Source organism: Pollicipes pollicipes, unplaced genomic scaffold (assembly GCF_011947565.3).
Source record: "Pollicipes pollicipes isolate AB1234 unplaced genomic scaffold, Ppol_2.1 Scaffold_4740;HRSCAF=5597_pilon_pilon_pilon, whole genome shotgun sequence".
In the NCBI taxonomy this organism is placed as follows: domain Eukaryota; kingdom Metazoa; phylum Arthropoda; class Thecostraca; order Pollicipedomorpha; family Pollicipedidae; genus Pollicipes; species Pollicipes pollicipes.
The window spans coordinates 20,810,950-20,831,854 of NW_023596545.1; the positions used below are offsets into that span (position 1 = coordinate 20,810,950).

At 54.8% G+C, this 20,905-nt stretch overlaps 1 protein-coding gene across 1 annotated transcript in view; it reads left to right on the top strand.

Annotated features, from left to right (window-relative positions):
• LOC119098048 (zinc finger protein 408-like) overlaps positions 1-20,025 on the top strand; it is a 69,278-nt gene extending 49,253 nt beyond the window's left edge. Inside the window, exon 4 of the mRNA XM_037220977.1 lies at positions 19,757-20,025. Within this exon, the coding sequence (XP_037076872.1) occupies positions 19,757-20,025 (269 nt within the window). The remainder of the gene's footprint in view (positions 1-19,756) is intronic.
• Positions 20,026-20,905: the final 880 nt, after the last annotated feature.

Sequence of the window (20,905 nt, forward strand, 5' to 3'; positions counted from 1 at the left end):
GCCTTAATGATTGCTATAAGCTCTGATGTAAACACCGAAGCGTTTGGGGGCAATGAAAACGACCGGGTGACGCCACCGCTCACAAACGCACAGCCTACACCATCAGAAGTTTTAGAGCCGTCCGTGTAAGTGTGTGTGTAGCCCTCATATAACGCAATACGCTCAAACGCTCTGGACCTCATTATATCTGGCAGCGAGACACCTTTTTCATTTCAGTCAGAGATGTGTCTGTGAAGGGTGAGATCAAATGCCAGGGAGGAGTGCACAGGTGACGTGATCACTTCACCTTTCGAATGGGAATTTCGGTTTCCCGCAGTAAGGCTTGTATCCGGGAGCCAAAGGTCACTGCATGCGCCCGAGGTGCATTGCGAACAAACGGCACAGCAGGCCGCGGAAAGACTGCGTGATATGCGGGGTGACACGGAAACTGTCGCAGCTTCAGTGCATAACGCATGCCAAGCATTTTCCTCCTCGCTGACAACGGCGGCTAGTGCGATTCTACCAAGAGGCTTTGGGTAGGAGATGTACGGAACGCCCCTGTTATGGCACGTAAAGCAGTGTGATGGATGGTGTCAATGATCCGTTTCGTGGACTCACATGCGCTGTCATAAATAAAACATGCATAGTCCAGCTTAGAGCGTATGATTGCCCGATGCAGCAGCAAAAGCGTGCCCCGATCTCCGCCATACGACGTGCGCGAAACACATTTTAATACGTTCAAAGATTTAAAACAGCGTTCACGTAGCGTTTTAAGATGTGCCTTATATGTAAGTCGGCGGTCAAAGTATACCCCAAGGTATCTAGCCGCAGGCTCAGTTGGGATGCATTGTCCATACATACGGATAGAAAGGTCACCGCATTGCCGGCTACGACAAAAATGCATGGCTACAGTCTTGCTACGTGAAAACCTGAACCCGTTCATGGTACCCCACTTCTCAACGCGGTCAACAGCTAACTGGAGTTGGCGTTCCATCGATGGTGGTCTTGCTGCGCTAGTCCAAATGGTAAAATCATCAACAAAAAGCGCACGACCTACAAACTGCGGAAGCCCCATCCCGATGTCGTTGATCATAACGGCGAACAAAGCTACGCTGAGAACGCCGCCTTGGGGCACCCCATTAACTTGAACATGCCTTTCAGAGAGCGCGTCTCCAACACGGACACGGAAAGAACGGTCAACTAGAAAGTTTTGAAGAAAGGTCCCCATATTGCCGCGTATACCATACCTGTGTAGCTTGAGGAGGATGCCTTGACGCCATGTGGTGTCATAGGCGCCCTCTATGTCAAAGAACACTGCGCCTATGTGTCGGCTTGCTTTAAATCCCATACGAATCGCAGTGTCAAGAACTAAAAGATTGTCAACTGTGCTGCGATTCTTTCTAAAGCCACACTGGGCGTTTGTAAAAACGCCGTGGTGTTCTAAAAACCAAGTTAAACGGACATTAACCATCTTTTCCATCAACTTAGAGAGCGATGAAGTGAGAGAAATAGGTCTATAGTGTAAAGGATCCAGTCCACTTTTACCCGGTTTCAAAATAGGAACGACTATAGCTTCTCGCCAAGAGGCTGGAAAGCCCCCACTGGCCCAAAGCGCATTACATACCGCTAATAAAACGCGAAGCACGCGACGCGGCAAATGCTTGAGCATGTCGTTGTGCACGGTGTCCGGGCCTTCTGACACGCTGCGAAGCTTGGCAATCGCCCAATCCAACTCGACTAGGGTGAATGGATCATTATAACAATGTAGCTCACTCGTTGAAAAATCCGCTCCAGATTGCTCACATTGCGCTCGGTGCCGCACAAACTGTGGGTTAGTGTTGCCACCTTCGCTGCGGTAGGCCAGCGCCCGGGCAATCTCGTTCGCAACTTCCAAGGGGCGCGTCACGGCCTGTCCGTTCACACATAGTACCGGAAGAGCCATGGATGTAAAGTGCCCAGATATGCGCTTAATTCGAGACCATACCTGCGATGTTGGCGTGAACCGGTTCAACGTACTCACGTAAGCATGCCAGGACGCACGCTTCGCCTCTCTTACGGTGCGCCGAGCAAAAGCCCTCGCTTTCTTAAAGGCTATCAGGTTTTCTGTAGTACTCCTGGCGTCAAAAGCCCGAAACGCACGTTTACGCGCCCGGATGGCGCACCGACACTCCTCCGTCCACCACGGAACAGGAGTACGTCGGGGAGCGCCAGACGTGCGTGGGATAAAGCTGTTGGCACACTTAAAGTCTGTGAGTAAAAACCTCAATAGAGGGTACCGTCCTCACAGCCTCAGTTACGAACGATTCGTCGAGCCGAGTCTCAAATTCACACCAGTCCGCTTTCTTAAAATTCCAGCGTTGTGGCCGAACACCCAACGCTCCACCTCTCTTAAACCGGACCCACACTGGGAAGTGGTCGCTTCCCATGGGGTCATCTCCAACATTCCACTCGAGGTGTTGGACGAGCTGGGGACTGGAGAGGCTTAAGTCTAGTGCGGACGTCTGGCCGGACGGCATTGTAAAATGCGTACGAGTTCCTGTGTTTAAAATACATAGTGAAGCACCGTGGATAAAATTCTCGCACAGCCTCCCACGAGCATTGGTGACGTCACACCCCCATGCGGTGTGATGTGCATTAAAATCGCCGAGAAGAAGAAGTGGTGGAGGCAGTTCAGCTAGCAGACACCTAAGGTGCGCCAACGGAAAAGCAATGCCTGGTGGAAGGTAAAGTGAGCAAACAGTGATGTGACGATGGTTGAAATAAAGCCGTACGGCCACAGCCTGAAGTGTGGACCGCAAGCTTAGCCTCCTCGCTGGCACGCTATGGTGAACTGCCAGGAGGACGCCACCGTGAGCAATGCTCTCCGTCAACACGTCGTTGCGAAACATCGCATATCCTTTCAGAGAGCAAAAATTGTCAGGCGCTAGCTTGGTTTCCTGCAGCGCCACGGCTGCAGGAGAGACTCCGCTGACGACAGCCTCGAGATCGAGGGCGTTCGCCCTTAATCCTCTACAGTTCCACTGTAAAAACGCCTGTAAAAGGGCGTATTAAAAGAGAGGTAAGATGTGAGAAGCTAAAACAATCCCGGCTTAAAAAAATTCGGCTGCACCAGTTGCATGTCCAGACGCCTCAGACCGAGAGCTTTGGCTAAATTCCGGGGGGCCGTGCCCCACCCTAGGACGAATCCTTGGGCTACCTCCGTCAGATGGAGATGGGGGGCCGGCTGGGGCACGCTTTACGCCAGCGTACCCAGCCCGGGGTGGAGGCGGGGAGGGCCCATTGGTGGGCCTCTACCGGGGTTCGAGGCACCAGTGGGGGCCTCCACCGGCTTTCGTGGCGATGGAGTGCTGGTTCGGGGGACGGGCTCTTTGTCTGCACCGGACAGGCGGCTTGCCGCCTTAGCGCGCTCCAGTTCGGCCAAGCGCGCTCGCTTGGCCTCGCGGGCGCGCCTGTCAGCTTCCTGACGTTCCAGCGTCTCTGCCACACGCTCACAGGCACTGGCAAGAGGTGTCTGTGGCAAAGGGACCGATTGGGTCGCAGACAAAGGCAAGGCCGGCGGCGCGCGGGGACTCCGACCACGCCGAGCCGTCGTCCAACCGTCGCCCGCTGGTGATCTGGCGCGCGCCGAGGAGGCCAGCGGTGCGACGATTGCTCGATCGGCGGAGAGGGAGCTTGGGGTGCCGACTGGGAGTCGGGCGTTCGGACCGAGGGAACAACCGACAGGCCAAACGACCTCAGAAGTCCCACGAACTGAACGGCCGTCATGTGCTCGATGGCATTACTTTGTGGGAACGAAGTTTTCACTTTGGACGCATACGATATTTTTGGATGACTGTCGTTGTAAAGTTCACGAGCTTCACGAAAAGAGACATTTCTAGGGGTTCTGATCGATATAATCTCTTTTTCTTTCGCGTAGGCCGGACATGTACGGTCATACGTCGTGTGCGGGATTTGGTCCTTGCCGCAGTTCACGCAATGGGGTTCCGCAGAGGTGCAAGCTTCGCTCGTGTGCTCGAATGACGCACATTTACCACACGCTGGACGGTTACGACAGTGGAGCTTGGTGTGGCCGAATCGCTGGCACTGGTAGCACCGCATGGGGTTAGGCACATAAGGGCGAACCTTCACTCGAGCGTATCCAACACGTATCTCGGTAGGCAAATCGGTGGAACTAAACGTCAGAATGAGGTTGTTGGTGGGCAGCAGCTCTCCTCCCCGTCTGACGAGAATCCTGCGAGCACTCGTCACACCAAACTCTGGGAGCTCCTCGACTATCTCGTCCTCGGCGACGTCACGAAGATCGAAACAATTGACTACGCCGCTGGACGAATTTTTGGTCTCATGTGGTATGGCTGATATTGACACGGTCTTTTCATGCTTGCCAGTCTCGTCCCGAACGGTAAACGTAAATTCCTTGGCTGCCATGGCCCTGGTTGCCTCCAGACCGCTAGCGAACTCTACTTCTATTTTCCCATCCCGAAGCTTGTCACATCTTATAATTTTTCCAAACCTGTCGCAGCCGTTCCGCCTCTGAAACGGTGACAGGGAAGCCAATTTAATCTCTTCACTTCCGAAGTTCAGGATCCGTGGACCGGAGGGCGCAGATTCCTCTCTGCACCCTGGGGCTATCGAGGTCCGTCCCCCTTTCGGAGGACGGGTGTTTTTAGTGTTAGAGGAAGCCATAAAAGGTGGTTTTCATTTCGGCACCGAGGCTCCCCACCCACCTCGGAGCCCAACAAGGGGACGGCCCAACACTCCCTCGGGAGGTGGTCACCGCCAGGGCTACCCCGGTGCTATACGGGGCGAACGACGCCTCCCACACGGCCAGGTGTAACCGGGAAGACCCCTCTCCGTCCTGACCGTGGTTCAGCGCCGCCGCCCCTTGACCCCTTAAGCCGCTGCGCGCGGCCAGGCGCCCCAAGCGGAGACCCGCAAGGGGCACCCAACCGCAACGCGAGTGACAAGTCGGTAGACCCGTGTGGGGCCCCACGGGCCCCCCACGCCCCCGGATATTCTGGCCAAAGTGGAGTGTTGGGGCGCGCCGTGACTGACCCGCACGACGCGCCCCTCAGCCACCAGGATCCGATCAACCCGGGGACGTGGGCGAGGGGGCACGGCGACCCCAATAAAACGAGGATGGGGAGTGGTGATAGGGCCGGATGCGGGAGTGCGGGTAGTGTGGAGGGAGCGGGCGGGACAAGGAGCAGGAGCTCACGTACCGGCTGGGTCGCTACGCCCTGAGAGGACCAGCTTGCGCTGTCCACCCGTTACAGGAGCTGGGACCCGAGGGGGCGCTATTCCCCTACACCGACCGAAGCCGGTGCCCCCGCGGGGGGTTTCTGATTTACACTCAGAGTGTTGGTGACCTATTTCCGCACACCTTCCGCATCTAACTTCGTTCCAGCACTTGTCCGTGAAGTGGCCATACGTCTGGCATCGGTAGCATCGGACTGGATCAGGTACATAGACCCGAACAGGAACCGACTGATATCCCACGCGGACCCTATCTGGCACTCTCGCAGAGCAAAACGTCAGAATAATTGAATCAGTATCGGTCAGCTCTCCTCTCTCTCTCTCTTCTCTTGATACGTCTCACCGCCGTTACCTCTTCCTCACGCAAGCCCTTAGCAACATCCTCATCACTCACACCAATGTTTCCCCGCAGGGGCACCGGCTTCGGCCGGTGTAGGGGACTAGCGCCCCCTCGGGTCCCAGCTCCGGTAACGGGTGGACAGCGCAAGCTGTTCCTCTCAGGGCGTAGCGTCCCCGCTGGTACGTGAGCTCCTGCTCCTTGTCCCGTCCGCTCCGCTTCCCATTACCCGTTCTCCGTCATCCGGCCCTATCACCACTCCTCATCCTCGTTTTATCGGGGTCGCCGTGCCCCCTCGCCCACGTCCGCGGGTTGATCGGATCCTGGTGGCTGAGGGGCGCGTCGTGCGGGTCAGTCACGGTGCGTCCCAACACTCCACTTTGGCCAGAATATCCGGGGGCGTGGGGGGCCCGTGGGGCCCCACACGGGTCTAGCGGCTTGTCGCTCGCGTTGCGGTTGGGTGCTCCTTGCGGGTTTCCGCTTGGGGCGCCTGGCCGCGCGCAGCGGCTTAAGGGGTCAAGGGGCGGCGGCGCTGAACCACGGTCAGGACGGAGAGGGGTCTTCCCGGTTACACCTGGCCGTGTGGGAGGCGTCGTTCGCCCCGTATAGCACCGGGGTAGCCCTGGCGGAGCCACCACCCCCTGGGTGAGTGGGCCGTCCCCCAGTTGGGCTCCGAGGTGGGTGGGGAGCCTCGGTGCCGAATGTTGCAACCTTACACGCATGGCAACTATAAACTACACCCGCACCCCGAAAAGCGGGCGGACTGAGGCTACAGGTGGTAGTGCGTCAGCGCCTACCCCTCGGATCTTGATTTTCCGAAGCGCCGAGAAGCCGTTGTCGTCCCTTTCGCTCTTTCAAAGGCGAAATGGATGTGATCGGTTTGGAAAGGTGCTCCGATGCGATAAGCTCAAGAACGGTGGGATCGTTCCAGAACGGAGAGGAGGCCAAACGGGCCAGGACCTCGGATAGCTTTGTGTACTGTGTACGGGATGCGGAGGGGAAAGAGGACGTGTCAGTGGCGATGGCTGTGGAGGTCCATAGGACAAAGAACTCGTCAAAGGGTATCATGAACTGTTTTGACCTGAGAGATGTCAGTGATGAGGAGATAGTCGGCGGTCTCGCTGAGTTCGGGGTAACGGATGCTCGCCTCATCAAGGTGCGCAGAGGTGCGGAGCTGGTCCCCACGAACAACATTGTGCTGATTTTTAATCGTCCTGACATACCATCTGAAGTAAGGGTGGGCTATGTGAAGGTAAAGGTGCGCCTTTTTATTCCGAACCCCATGAGATGTTTTAAGTGCCAAATGTTTGGACATACGAGGGATTTCTGCCGCAACCAGCCAGCATGTGGCAAGTGTGTTTCTCCGGAGCACTCGAGCGATCAGTGTACTGCAGCGAACCCATGGTGTGTGAACTGTGGGAAAAACCAGAAACCTCACTCCACTTTTGATCGCGTATGCCCGGCGTAAGCCAGAGAGAAGAAGATCATCGCACTAAAAACCACGAAGAACATCGCATTTCGGGAAGCAAGGGATTTATATGAACTGAGCCTCCCTAAGACATCATATGCCACAGCGGCCAGGGCCCATGTCCCACCTGAGGTCTCCTTAGACCGGATGACTGGAACGCAGTTCATTAAACTGCTTACATCGCTCGGGCTGTCGGTTTTACCGGCGTGTCAGGTTCACGCCACAGCATCGGCAACACGGTCGTCCCCCGTCTCGTTGGCACCTTGTGCCCCCTCTGAGGCACAGGCCAGCGCGCCAGTTGCTATCTCGCCGCCCCACCCCACACCAGCCGAAAGCAATGAGTGGACCATGGTCCGCCGGGGTCGAACCTCTCGGTCTTCGCCAGTAAGCGCGCGATCACCGGCTTCACAGCCGTCCTCCCCAGCAGCATCACGTCCTACAACCCTGAGTTAGACGATGGGACGGAAACTGGACAACCTTGAGCACCAAGAGGCGGAGAGACGGACGCGCGAGGCAAAGCGTGCACGTCTTCAGGAGCACGAGGCACGAGGTTTCAGGAGCACGAGCACGTCAAAGGCAGCCAGTCGGCTGTCGGGTGCGGGCCCGGGCCTGCTCCCACGGGGGAGGTAGTCCCACCTCCCCGAAAGCGTGTGGAAGCTCCCTCAGGCCCTTCCGACTCGCGGAGAGACTCGTCTATGGGTGCTCCACCACCACCGCCGCCTAGGACCACGGCGTCGCCGGCGCCGGCTCAGTTTAGGACGGGGCGTCCGGAAAAGCGTGGACCGCCGGGGCCGATTTCGCCAACAGATGGCGGTAGTCCCCGGAGCCGACCCAGGATCCGCCCGATCTCTTCTGGTTCTGAAGACAGAACCAACAACCATGGGCTAGGCTCTAGCGCTGCTGCGTTCTTTTTAAGCCTTACAGTGCTTTTAAAGCCTCTTCATTCAGTCAGTTTTGCAGTGGAACTGTAGAGGTGTAAGGTCAAGCACCCAGGACTTGCAGACAGTTTTAAGCGCGCACTGCCCGGCAGCCGTGTGTCTCCAGGAGACCAAGTTGGCGCCTGATGCGGCCTTCAGCCTGAAGGGGTACACTACCTTTCTCACTGACATGCCAACAGACACCGTTGCTTACGGTGGCGTTCTTTTGGCTGTACACCAAAGCGTACCTACGCGGCGTCTGGTGTTGAGAACAGACTTGCAGGCTGTCGCAGCAACGGTGAATTTCAACCGCCGCACCATAACTGTCTGCTCTCTCTACTTGCCACCTGGGGTTTCATTTCCATCTGGAGGACTGCGAGAGTTAATCTCTCAACTCCCTCCGTCTCTACTCGTTTTAGGCGACTTTAATGCACATCACACTGTGTGGGGGTGTGCTTCCACGAACACTCGCGGGAGGCTATGTGAGGCTCTCGTACGTGACGAAGGTCTGTGCGTTTTAAATACAGGATCAAGAACGCATTTTACATTGCCATCCGGACAATCGTCGGTGCTAGACCTGAGCATTTGTAGTCCGCAGTTGGTACCACACTTCACCTGGTATGCTTCAGAGGACCCCCTTGGAAGTGACCATTTTCCGGTCTGGGTTCGGTGCCGTGGTGGTTCTGTTCTTGGTTCTCGACCTCAGCGCTGGAATTTCAAGATGGCGGACTGGAGTGGATCTGAGACTCGCCTGGACGAAACGTTTTCCAACGATTTCGACTCTGCAACTCCGACTACGGAGGAATTTACATATCTCGTGTTGGATGCGGCGAAAGGATGCATTCCGCGCACCTCCGGATGTCCTCGTCGCACCCCTGTAGCTTCGTGGAGCGACGAGTGTCGCGACGCCATTCGTGCACGTCGGAGAGCTTTTAGGGCTTTTGACCGGCACAGCAGCATATTAAACCTCATGGCTTTCAGGCAAGCACGCGCGGCCGCACGCCACACTATACGAGAGGCGAAACGTGCATCATTGCGCAGCTACGTCAATTCACTGAATCGCCACACGCCGACGTCACATGTATGGGATCGCATTAAACGAATCGCTGGACTGCATCCAGCAGTTTCCCTTTCCGTTCTGCGAGTGGGAAGTCAAGACATCACTCACCCAAGTGATGTGGCAGAAGCCATTGGGGAAGCCCTGTCAGACGGTTGCCGAAATGGCACCTGTGATCCACGGTTTTTGCGGCACAGGGCACGATGTGAAACTTTGGAGGTTAATTTTTGTACAGATGTCGTCCTGACGTACAACAAACATTTCACTATGATGGAGCTTCAAGCGGCCATTCGCTCGCTGCGTAGTGTAGCGGAGGGAACATCCACATCCACAATGATATGATACGGCATTTTCCTCCCCGTGTACTACGAGCGTCGCTGGCAGTTTTCAACTGCATATGAGCGTCAGGTAACTTCCCGCCAATCTGGCGAGAAGCAATAGTAGTGCCTATTTTAAAGCCGGGAAAAGTGGGACGAACGCTCTGGACTACCGCCCGATCGCCCTCACATCTTCGCTTTGTAAGCTCATGGAAAGAATGGTGAATGTGCGGCTCTCGTGGACTTAAGAACGCCAGAACTTTTTCACGAATGCTCAGTGCGGATTCCGTAAGAACAGGAGCACGATTGACCACATCTTAGCCCTTGATACCGCAGTGTTAGCCGGATTTAGTAGCAAGCGTCATACCGGCGCCATCTTTTTTGACATAGAAAAAGCTTATGCCACAACATGGAGACATGGAGTTATGATGAAGTTACTCGATTGTGGCATCCGTGGTCACATGGGAAAGTTTTTACAAAACCTTCTGACTGACAGATTCTTTCGGGTGCGTGTTGGTTCTCATCACTCCGGCAGGTATCCGCAGGACGATGGTGTGCCTCAGGGCAGCGTATTAAGTGTCATTCTTTTCGCAGCGATGATAAATGACATAGGGGACACGGTTCCACATGGGATCAGCCGTTCTCTGTTTGTAGACAACTTCGCTATTTGGTGTAGCTCATCGACCACTCGCACGATGGAGCGACAGCTGCAGCTGGCTGTCACATGTCTGGAGAAGTGGAGTGTGCTCAACGGTTTCCGTTTTTCTACATCGGAGACAAGTGCAGTTCATTTCTGTCGTCGTCGCCGTCACTGTCCTGATAGGGAAATCAGGCTGTATGGGCAACGCGTCGCTAATGAGAATACCGCGAAATTTCTCGGTATACGATTTGACCGACGCCTAACATACCGTGAGCAGATCAGAAATCTTCGCGACAAATGTTTAAAATCTCTTAACATCCTAAGGTGCGTGGGACGTACATCATACGGTGCTGAAAGGAGGACACTCTTACTCCTATACATCTCCCTGATTCGTTCAAAACTTGACTACGGCTGTTTTATCTACGACAGCTCATCAGACCTGATCAAACGTACTCTGAATACGGTGCATCACGCCGCACTCCGTATCGCCACAGGGGCTTTTCGGACATCGCCCATAGACAGTCTTCTAGTGGAGGCTCACGAGCCCCCACTAGCATTGCGAAGGCAGATGCTGGGACTGCGCTACACGTGCAAGCTGGCGCAGTTCCCAGATCATCCCACCTACAAAGCAGTGTTTTCGCGTAGCTTACGAAGGCTTTTCCTACGTCAACGGTCACCAAATCTTCTCCCTTCTGTGTACGAATGAGAGAACTTTTAGACGCGAGCGGCCTGAACCTACGGCGTGTCATCAGACCTAAACCCATGACCGACTCGCGTAGTGCACTTTTATCATTAGACCCGACGGCGATGTCGCGTGACCACTCATTTTTGACTCGCTCAATTTGGGAGGAACTGGAAAGGCTGGACAACGCTTCCTGCCGTATCACATTTATGTGGATCCCCAGCCTCATAGGGAAAATGGGAAATGAGAAAGCAGACGCCGCACCAAAAGCTGCGGCGTATGAGAGAAAACCAATACCAATTGATGTACCCGCTCGAGATCTGAAGTCAGTCATTTCCAAATACGTCCGCAATACGTGGCAGCACATGTTCGACCAACACCCCCAAGCTTTCAGGGAAATCAAGCTCCAACTGGGTGATTGGGAATCCTCCCATCGCCGAAGTCGCTTCCAGGAAGTCGCCCTTTGTAGGTTTCGGTTGGGTCATACATACGCCACACACTCGTTATTCTTGACGCGTAGGGATGTGCCACGGTGTGATAGATGCGGGGACCGGTTGTCTGTTGAACATGTGCTCGTCTCATGTCGGCGCGTTGAGACGGATAGGCGACGATTTTTCCTCCACCGCCCCTTCATCGGTTACTCGGTCGAGACCCATGTGGTGAACTTGAAGAAATACTCGCATTTTTAGCACACATTGACTTTGACGTTATTTTCACTCACCCCTCAGCGTAAGTGCGCCAGTGATGCTACCTGTTATCAGCTGAAAACATACTTATCACGTCGTCGCAGAGGTAGATAACCGTCATCGAGTGGGCGCAAAATGGCCCTGATGCCGACGCGCCCTTAAAACCCAAATCACCACCACACCACCGATCTAAACCCATGGAGACTGCTCCTTGCTGCTAGCATCGCCAGGAGTGGATGTCTCTATCAAATATGCAAAAGCAACGTGTCCTCATGACGGAACTTAAAGACGCAGCCTTAGAGCACATGGCCTCCTTTGACGGGTACAAGATGACTTATACAGATGGTTCGAAGACGGATGCAGGTGTAGGGTGCGCTTTTGTGTGCGGATCCACAACACGGTCATTCACACTGCCTTCACACGCGTCGGTCTACACTTCCGAGCTTATAGTCATCAGCAAAGCTCTGTTTTATTGAAGTGGACGATAGCAATCTGCATTTAATTTTTTCGACTCTTTGAGCAGCCTCTTGGCTGTTAGCGGCTTCTCCCCGTCGAATCCACTGGCTCAGGACATTTAATCTCGTCTTAGATCACTGGATCGAGCAGGAAAAACGGTCGTTCTATGCTGGATCCCAAGTCACGTGGGGATATGCGAAAATGATCTTGCTGACGCGGCAGCAACGCGCGCTACGACAGGGACTAGAATTCCTATAACAGCACTACCTGCTCAAGACATGTACCCCGCAGTGGCGCTTTTTATGCAGAAGCGATGGCAGTTCCACTGGAACTCGCTGAGCGCCAACAAGCTGCAGTCGGTGAAACCCCGCATTGGATTATGGCAGTCGTGCTTTCGGGACAATAGGGTGGAAGAAGTTGTCCTTTGCCGGTTACGCATAAGTCACACATATGCTACGCACCGTCACCTGCTATTGGCTGGCGACAGACCATGCTGCGGTCGATGCTCTGATCCGCTGACCGTGCATCACGTACTGGTCGCTTACCGCCACTTTACTGCAACGAGAGCGCAGTTTTTCGGACGCCACGTCCAGAGTCGCACGCTATGCGACTTTTTAGGGGATTCTTCGAACATCGTCGAGTTTGGTAAAGTGCTCCAGTTCCTTCGCGCTATGGATTTCCCTGTATTCTTTTCATCATGATGCTAGGGCCGATCATCATGGCTCTATAGGGTGACCTGATTGATACACTTCTCTGATTGACATCTCTTCATAAATTGATAGTTATGCCCCGCAGGGGCACCGGCTTCGGTCGGTGTAGGGGACTAGCGCCCCCTCGGGTCCCAGCTCCGGTAACGGGTGGACAGCGCAAGCTGTTCCTCTCAGGGCGTAGCGTCCCCGCTGGTACGTGAGCTCCTGCTCCTTGTCCCGTCCGCTCCGCTTCCCATTACCCGTTCTCCGTCATCCGGCCCTATCACCACTCCTCATCCTCGTTTTATCGGGGTCGCCGTGCCCCCTCGCCCACGTCCGCGGGTTGATCGGATCCTGGTGGCTGAGGGGCGCGTCGTGCGGGTCAGTCACGGTGCGTCCCAACACTCCACTTTGGCCAGAATATCCGGGGGCGTGGGGGGCCCGTGGGGCCCCACACGGGTCTACCGACTTGTCACTCGCGTTGCGGTTGGGTGCCCCTTGCGGGTCTCCGCTTGGGGCGCCTGGCCGCGCGCAGCGGCTTAAGGGGTCAAGGGGCGGCGGCGCTGAACCACGGTCAGGACGGAGAGGGGTCTTCCCGGTTACACCTGGCCGTGTGGGAGGCGTCGTTCGCCCCGTATAGCACCGGGGTAGCCCTGGCGGAGCCACCACCCCCTGGGTGAGTGGGCCGTCCCCCAGTTGGGCTCCGAGGTGGGTGGGGAGCCCCGGTGCCGAAAGAAAAACCCTTTCTGCATGGCATCTTCTACCTCAAAAAACACCCGTCCTCCGAAAGGGGGTCGGACCACGAGAACCCAAGGATGCAGAAAAGACTCTGCTATCCCCGGACCACGGATCCTCGTCTTCCACAGTGAAGAGGTTGGGTTGGCGTCCCTCTCACCGTTTCAGAGAAGAAATGGCTGCGACAAATTTGGAAAAATTATAAGATGTGACAAGCTCCGGGATGGAAAAATAGAAGTTGAATTTGCTAGTGATCAGGAGGCGAATCGGGCTATGCAAGCAACTGAATTTTCGTACAGTTTTCGGGATGGGGCCGGTAAATTGGAAAAAACAGTGTCAATGACAGCGACACCACAGAACACCAAAAATTCGTCCAGGGGCGTGGTGAACTGTTTTGATCTACGTGACGTTGACGAGGAAGAGATCGTGGAGGAGCTCTCGGAGTTTGGAGTGACCGCCGTTCGACGGATCCTCGTCAGAAGGGGAGGAGAGTTGGTGCCCACCAACAACCTCATACTCACGTTCGGTCGCCCTGACTTGCCGTCCGAGATACGTGTGGGATACGCACGTGTCAAGGTGCGCCTCTTCATTCCGAACCCCATGCGATGTTTCAACTGCCAGGGATTTGGTCATACCAAACAGTACTGTCGCAACAAGCCTGCCTGTGGGAAATGCGCTTCCTCTGAACACGCAATGGAACTTTGCGACTCAGAGAGAGTGCATTGTGTGAATTGTGACAAGGACCAGGCTCCGCACGCGACTTACGACCGCACGTGCCCAGCGTACGTGAAGGAAAAAGAAATTATATCCATTAAAACCACACGCAACATCTCTTTTCGCGGGGCCAGAACATCGTACGAGGAGAGCCACCCAAGAACATCGTACGCCGAAAAAGCTAAGACCTCCAACGCACGTCCGACCTCCACTGATCAAATGACCGCTGCTCAGTTTGTAGCGCTCTTGAAGTCGTTTGGTCTCTCGGTTGTGTCGACGAACCAGGCGCTGGACTCAAGTCTGGCAGCCCTGGCTCCCCCTCCCTCGCTGGAGCGGTCGAAGGAGACCGTGCTGGCAACCTCTTCGCCCCCTGGCCGGTCGGCACCCTCCGCGTTGCCGACTCCCACGGCACCGCCGTCTCCTGCCGGAGAGGAGGGCTGGACGGTGGTCCGGCGTGGCCGTGGCCCGCGGGCTCCACCGGCCTCCACATCGGTTTCCTCGCCACCTTCGTCCGCCTCCGCTTCGTGTGCTCCGCTGCCTTCGTCACCTCCGACACCACTAGCGAACACATGCGGGCTGGCGATAGAAACGTTGGAGCGGCACGAGGCGGACAGGCGCGCCCGCGATGCCACGCGGGCGCGCCTGGCTGAACAAGAACGGGCAAAGGCGGCGAACCGTACGTCTGGGGCGGGTAAGGAGTCCATCCCTCGCAGCGGTGCTCCATCGCCCAGAAAACCAGTTGAGCCTCCCGCTGGTCCTCAGACGTCTGGCAGGGCCCCATCCATGGGTCCTCTATCTCCACCACCCAAGATTGGGCACGCTGGCATAAAGCGCCTCCCAGCCGGTCCTCCGTCTCCATCCGACGGAGGGAGCCCAAGGATTCGGCCCAGAGTGGAGCACCGCCCCTGCGGAATCGAGCCGTACCTGCCAGACCGAGGTGTCCAGTCCTGCAACGGGCGCAGCCCAGTTCTTTTGAACCGTGTCGCGTCTTAAAGAGTGACTTTGACCCATTTTTACTGCGCCCCCGTGCAGGCTTATTGACTGTGATATTCTGCGCGCTGTGCTGGTGAGCTAGGTGTGTAATGGCTACCCTCACTTCTTAGCTTTATGACAAGTATCTAACAGTGGAACTGCAGGGGCGTGAGAACTAGTCTACACGATCTCAGAATCATTCTGAATGAACGCTGTCCCGCCATCGCCTGCCTGCAGGAGACCAAACTGGCACCTGGCTCTCATTTTACTATCCCGAGCTACACCGTAATGCGTCGGGATACGCCAGCTGATCTAATTGCACGTGGCGGAGTTCTTTTGGCTGTGCACCACAGTGTCTTTGTCCAGCGCGTTGTCTTGCACTCTGTCCTGCAAGTTGTTGCAGCTAAGATACTTTTTCGGGCGTCGTGCAATAACCGTCTGCTCGCTGTACTTACCGCCTGGTATTCCATTTCCGACGGCAGGAATGAGATTTCTGGTGACCAAGCTTCCCCCGCCTCTTCTTTTGCTGGGTGACTTTAATTCTCACCACACATCTTGGGGTTGCGCCCAGACCAACACTCGCGGCAGGCATTGCGAATCTTTTTTACGTAATGAATCACTCTGTCTTTTAAACACCGGGACCCGAACTCACATGACGCTGCCGTCAGGCCAGACATCGGCGCTGGACTTGAGTCTTTCAAGCCCACAGCTGGCGGTACGCCTGACATGGTCCGTTGACAACGACGCCTTCGGCAGCGATCATTACCCCATCTGGCTGCGCTACCAGAACGGAGCAGCTCTCGGTTCCAGGCCACAACGGTGGAATCTTAGAAAGGCTGACTGGGATGAATTTCAGGCACGGGCGGAAACTGGGCTGGCTTCCGTTTCGGCAGATGTGCCTGCATCGATAGAAGAACTCACCTCCACAATCTTACGATCGGCACAAGAAAGCATTCCACGTACATCCGGTGCCCCACGTCGTCCCCCTGTTCCGTGGTGGACGGACCAGTCCCGCGACGCTATACGTGCGCGGAAAAAAGCCCTGCGAGACTTCGATCGACACAGCACTACGGACAACCTAATCGCTTTTCGACGAGCTCGGGCGGCAGCCCGACGTACTATCTTGGAAGCCAAGCGTACGTCTTGGCGTTTATATGTGGGCCAGCTAAATTGCCAAACGCCGACTTCGGTGGTTTGGGCGCGGGTGAAGCGTTTAGCAGGCCAACACTCCGCAGTGCCGCACCCCGTACTTCATATGAATGGCCAGGACATACTGGACCCCTCTAAGGTGGCGAACGAAATGGCTCGTGCGTTCGCGGAGCGTTGTGGGCGGACAGCTGCCGCTCCTGATTTCATACGCCATCGTGCTCGTTGCGAAGCAGCCCAGATAAACTTTCATACAGACGAAGAGTTTTCATATAACGAACCTTTCACAATGTTTGAACTGATGTCTGCCATTAGCTCTCTGCGCAGCGTGGCAGAAGGCCCGGATTTAATTCATAATGATATGCTCCGGCGATTTCCACTAACAGCAACACAAGCTATGTTGGTGGCATTCAACCAGTTGTGGGAGGCAGGAGAATTCCCCACCTCTTGGCAGGAGTCGCTCATAGTTCCGTTGCTGAAACCTGGCAAGAATGGGAGAAATCCATCAGACTACCGTCCAGTTGCGCTGATCTCGTCTATGTGCAAACTCCTGGAGCGGATGGTTCAGACACGGTTGTCTTGGTTTTTAGAAAGCAACAATATCTTCTCGAACGCGCAGTGTGGTTTCAGGAAAAACCGTATGGCATACGCGGAGCTATGCTTACCTTTCTCGCGAGCTTTCTTGCTGACCGTTTCTTCCGCGTCCGTGTCGGTTCCGTATGCTCGAAAAGATACACACAAGAGAACGGCATACCCCAGGGCAGTGTACTAAGTGTTGCGTTGTTTGCCGTCATGATAAATGATGTTGGGGACAGTCTTCCCCAGGCGATTGGTCGCTCGCTTTTTGTTGATGACCTCGCCATCTGGTGCAGCTCTGCCACAGCAGCGTCCATGTCGCGTCAGTTGCAGTTGGCTGTGGCTCGCTTGGAAGGATGGAACATGCTCAACGGGCTACGGTTTTCGACCTCGAAGACAGTTTCCGTCCACTTTTGTCGACGCCGGCGTCAGTGTCCCGACATGGTGCTTAAGCTTTATGGACAGTCGATCCCCTGCAATATGGCGGCATGGTTTTTGGGATTACATTTTGATAAGCGGTTGACCTACAGGGAGCATCTTACCACTCTGCGTGGCAAGTGTTTTAAGACACTGAACATACTGAAATGTGTGGCACGAACATCGTACGGAGCAGATCGGAAAGCACTTTTGTTGTTATACCGTTCACTGATACGCTCCAAGCTGGACTATGTGTGTGTTGTATATGATGGCGCCTCTGAGTCCGTAAAACGCATCTTGAATGCGGGCCATCATGCTGCGTTGAGAATCATTACTGGTGCATTTCGTACGTCTCCGACAGCCAGCTTGCTTGTGGAAGCCAACGAACCTTCGCTGGCTACCCGAAGACAGTTGTTGGGAATGCGGTACTCTTGTAAGCTCGCGCAATTCCCGAACCACCCAACACATGACGCCGTGTTCTCACGCCATATATCCCATGTTTTTCAGTCCGGACAAGCAACACGTGTGGTGCCTTTCTGTGTGCGTGTTCGTAATGTTCTTCATGAGAGTGGCTTAAGTTTTCGGGGTGTGGCACGCCCACGTAGCCTGCCGACCGTTCCGTGGGTGATGGTATCGCCAACTGTCGACGTCTCATTGTCGGGGGTTCGGAAGCAAAATATGATTCCGTACTTTGCCAGATCAACAGCTCTGAAGCATATCGAAACATATCGGGGGTTCACAATTACGTATACAGACGGCTCGAAAACGGATACGGGTGTTGGTTCCGCTTTTGTGTGTGGTCCCGATACGCGATCATTTACACTGCCAGCCCATGCGTCCGTGTATACTGCAGAGCTTGTGGCCATCATTAAGGCGCTTTGTTTTATAGAGATGGGCGAAGACAGTCTGCACGTGATTTTATCGGATTCCCTAAGTGCCCTTTCGGCATTAAGGGGTTTTAATCCTGTAAATCCCCTTATACAGGATATTTTACTGCGTCTCGACTCTCTGTACCGGGCTGGCAAGACCGTAGTACTTTGCTGGATCCCGAGCCACGTTGGCATTGCGGGAAATGAGCTGGCTGACTCCGCCGCAAAGCGTGTTACTCGTCGTCCCTGTCGCAGAGTGTTTCCGATTCCCGCTACAGACCTGTGCTCGGCCATCTCTGCCTTTTTCGCGAGGAATGGCAGTGCGCATAGGATGTGATGGGCACTAGCAAACTGAAGAGCATTAAGCCGATTGTTCAGGAATGGTAGTCATCCAATCGAAAGTCCAGACGGGAGGAAGTAACCCTGTGTCGCTTGCGGATTGGCCATACTTATGCTACACATCGACACTTACTATGTCACGACGAACTACCACGATGTCGCCACTGCAACACCACGCTCACAGTGGAACATGTGCTCGTATGCTGCCCCACACTACGCGTCGAGCGTCTGAGGTACTTTGGCCCTGCGGCACCGTCCCTGACGCTCTCCGATTTACTATGTGACAGGTCACCATATATCGAACATACCCTCAGGTTTGTATCGCATGTTAAGTTCTGCACTTTATATACACCTGCCTGAATAGTTTATACCGCGTGTGGGAAGTTTTTAGGCTGCCAAAAGTTTCGTATCAATGACGCGTTCCTGATACAACTCAGCCGTTTATAGTTCTGAATAATACATATTTTTTAGTCATTTCATAGTCACACTCCGAAGCTAGTCATTTGGCTGTTATGGGCGCAAAATGACCGCAGTAGTCGACGCGCTCTAAAACTCCAATCAACAACAACAACACATATGCTACGCACCGTCGCCTGCTATTGGCTGGCGACAGACCATGCTGCATTCGATGCTGTGACCCGCCGACCGTGCATCACGTACTGGTCGCTTGCCACCACCTTACTGCAACGAGAGCGCAGTTTTTCGGACACCACGCCCAGAGTCGCACGCTATGTGACTTTTTAGGGGATCCTTCGAACGCCGTGGAGTTTGGTAAAGTGCTCCAGTTTCTTCGCGCTATAGATTCCCCAGTAATCTTTCCATCATGATGCTAGGGCTGATCATCAAGGCTATATAGGGTGAGCTAATTGATGCACTTTTCCGATTGACGCCTCTGCATGTATTGATAGTTATGGGCGCTGCATGACCTACAGCAGTCGAAGCACCCTAAAACCCCAAATCATCATCAAGAGTCAAAGATTGGCGAAGTCTTACCAAAGATAGCATGATCTTGAATATCAATCGAACGATGGCAATTTACTAAGTACTACGGTCAGGACGATTAGCCCACAAAATCTGTGGGCAGTTTATGCCGCGCGGGACATCAAAATTATTTGCCACTGTAGAGCAAAATTTGCCCGACATCATTCCAGTTCAGTCTTCCAATATACTGGCTGCCACCGTCCATGCAGCCTTGATATGGAATACACTTACACCGAGCTCGCTGGTCGCCAACAGTTACGCATGGCAATATATATTCAGGGGTGACCGCATGCGCCGTCTCTAGTACCCGTCCTGCCGCGTCCCTGTATCCGTTTGTTCCCGTGCATTGCTCGTTTCGACGGTGTGCCGTTCTCCTTGTGACGCTGCACTGTTCCTTGCACGCCGCTGTGCCGCAACGTTTGTGTCAGTGTACGGTATCAGCTGTGCAGCTGTACAATGTTGACTGACCCGTTGCCGCGGCGTCACAATGCGTCGCCCGTTGTGACGCCGCGCCGTCCTTCGGCAGTACTGCTGATGCCGCCGCCTCCGCCACCGCCGGACGAGGTGGGGTTCGCCTGCCCGCTCTGCCACAAACGGTTCCGCGACGCGTCCAACCTCTCTCACCACGCGGCCGTGCACCGTGGCGAGACCACGTGTCCGCGCTGTGGCCTGGTGCTCTCCACCAAGCGGCGCCTGCGCTGCCACCTGGCGGCCTGCCGCGGCGGCGCTGGCCCGGCGACCGCCGAACTCGCTGACCTTGGCTGGCTGGCCGGCTGGCCGCGGGGCCATCGCTGAAGGGGCCGTGGCCGCCCAATCAGCCCGCACGGATACTGGTATTCATGTGACGGATGACAAGCAAAGTATGTTGGTTTAACGTCACCACAGGGCCGGACCGACTGGTGCCGGGGTCAGGCTGCCACGTGATAGTGCAATGTTGGTAAAATACATGTATATTTAGCTTGCCTTTGTACTTCCTTACAGTGGCGGGCTCGCGAAGAAGTTTGAAGCAAAAGGCATGCCAAACACTTTCCCCGGAAAAGTTTGACAGTTGAAAGCATGATAAATGATAGCAGTGACAAGGAGTCTACCCTCAGATTGACAAACCGTAAAACGATCTGCATTATTTAGGGGACATTTTGAAGTCACTTTAACAGTTTAGAATATGTGCATTGCATTTGGTGTTGCGGTGAGATGATATGCATCGTGGTGATACGCTACCCTGCTCAACTTCGTCACTTCTGACCTCGCCCGTGCTAAAATGGTTTGTTTTTCAACGGCAACGTGTTTGGTTTCAACCCGTGACTATATTTAAGACTATGTAGAAGTTCATCCGTACTTATTTTCTGAATTCTGGTAGGCGAGAGTCAAGCTCACTTAGCATTTGAGCACCGGACACGGAGCCGATCCGTAGTAAGTTTCTGAAGTCTGTTAGGCAAAAGTCACGCGCACGGAGCAATCGAGCACAGGGCACAGAGACAATCTGTCATGAGTTTCTGACATCTGTCACGCAAGGGTCACGCGCAAAGAGCAATCAAACACAGGGTACGGAGCCAATCCGTGATTCAATCTGTTGGCAAGAGTCGTGCGTACAGAGCTGTCGAACACCGGACACGGCGCCAATCCGCACTTAGTTTCTGCAGTGTGTTGGGCAAGAGCCTCGCGCAGTGTAATGGAA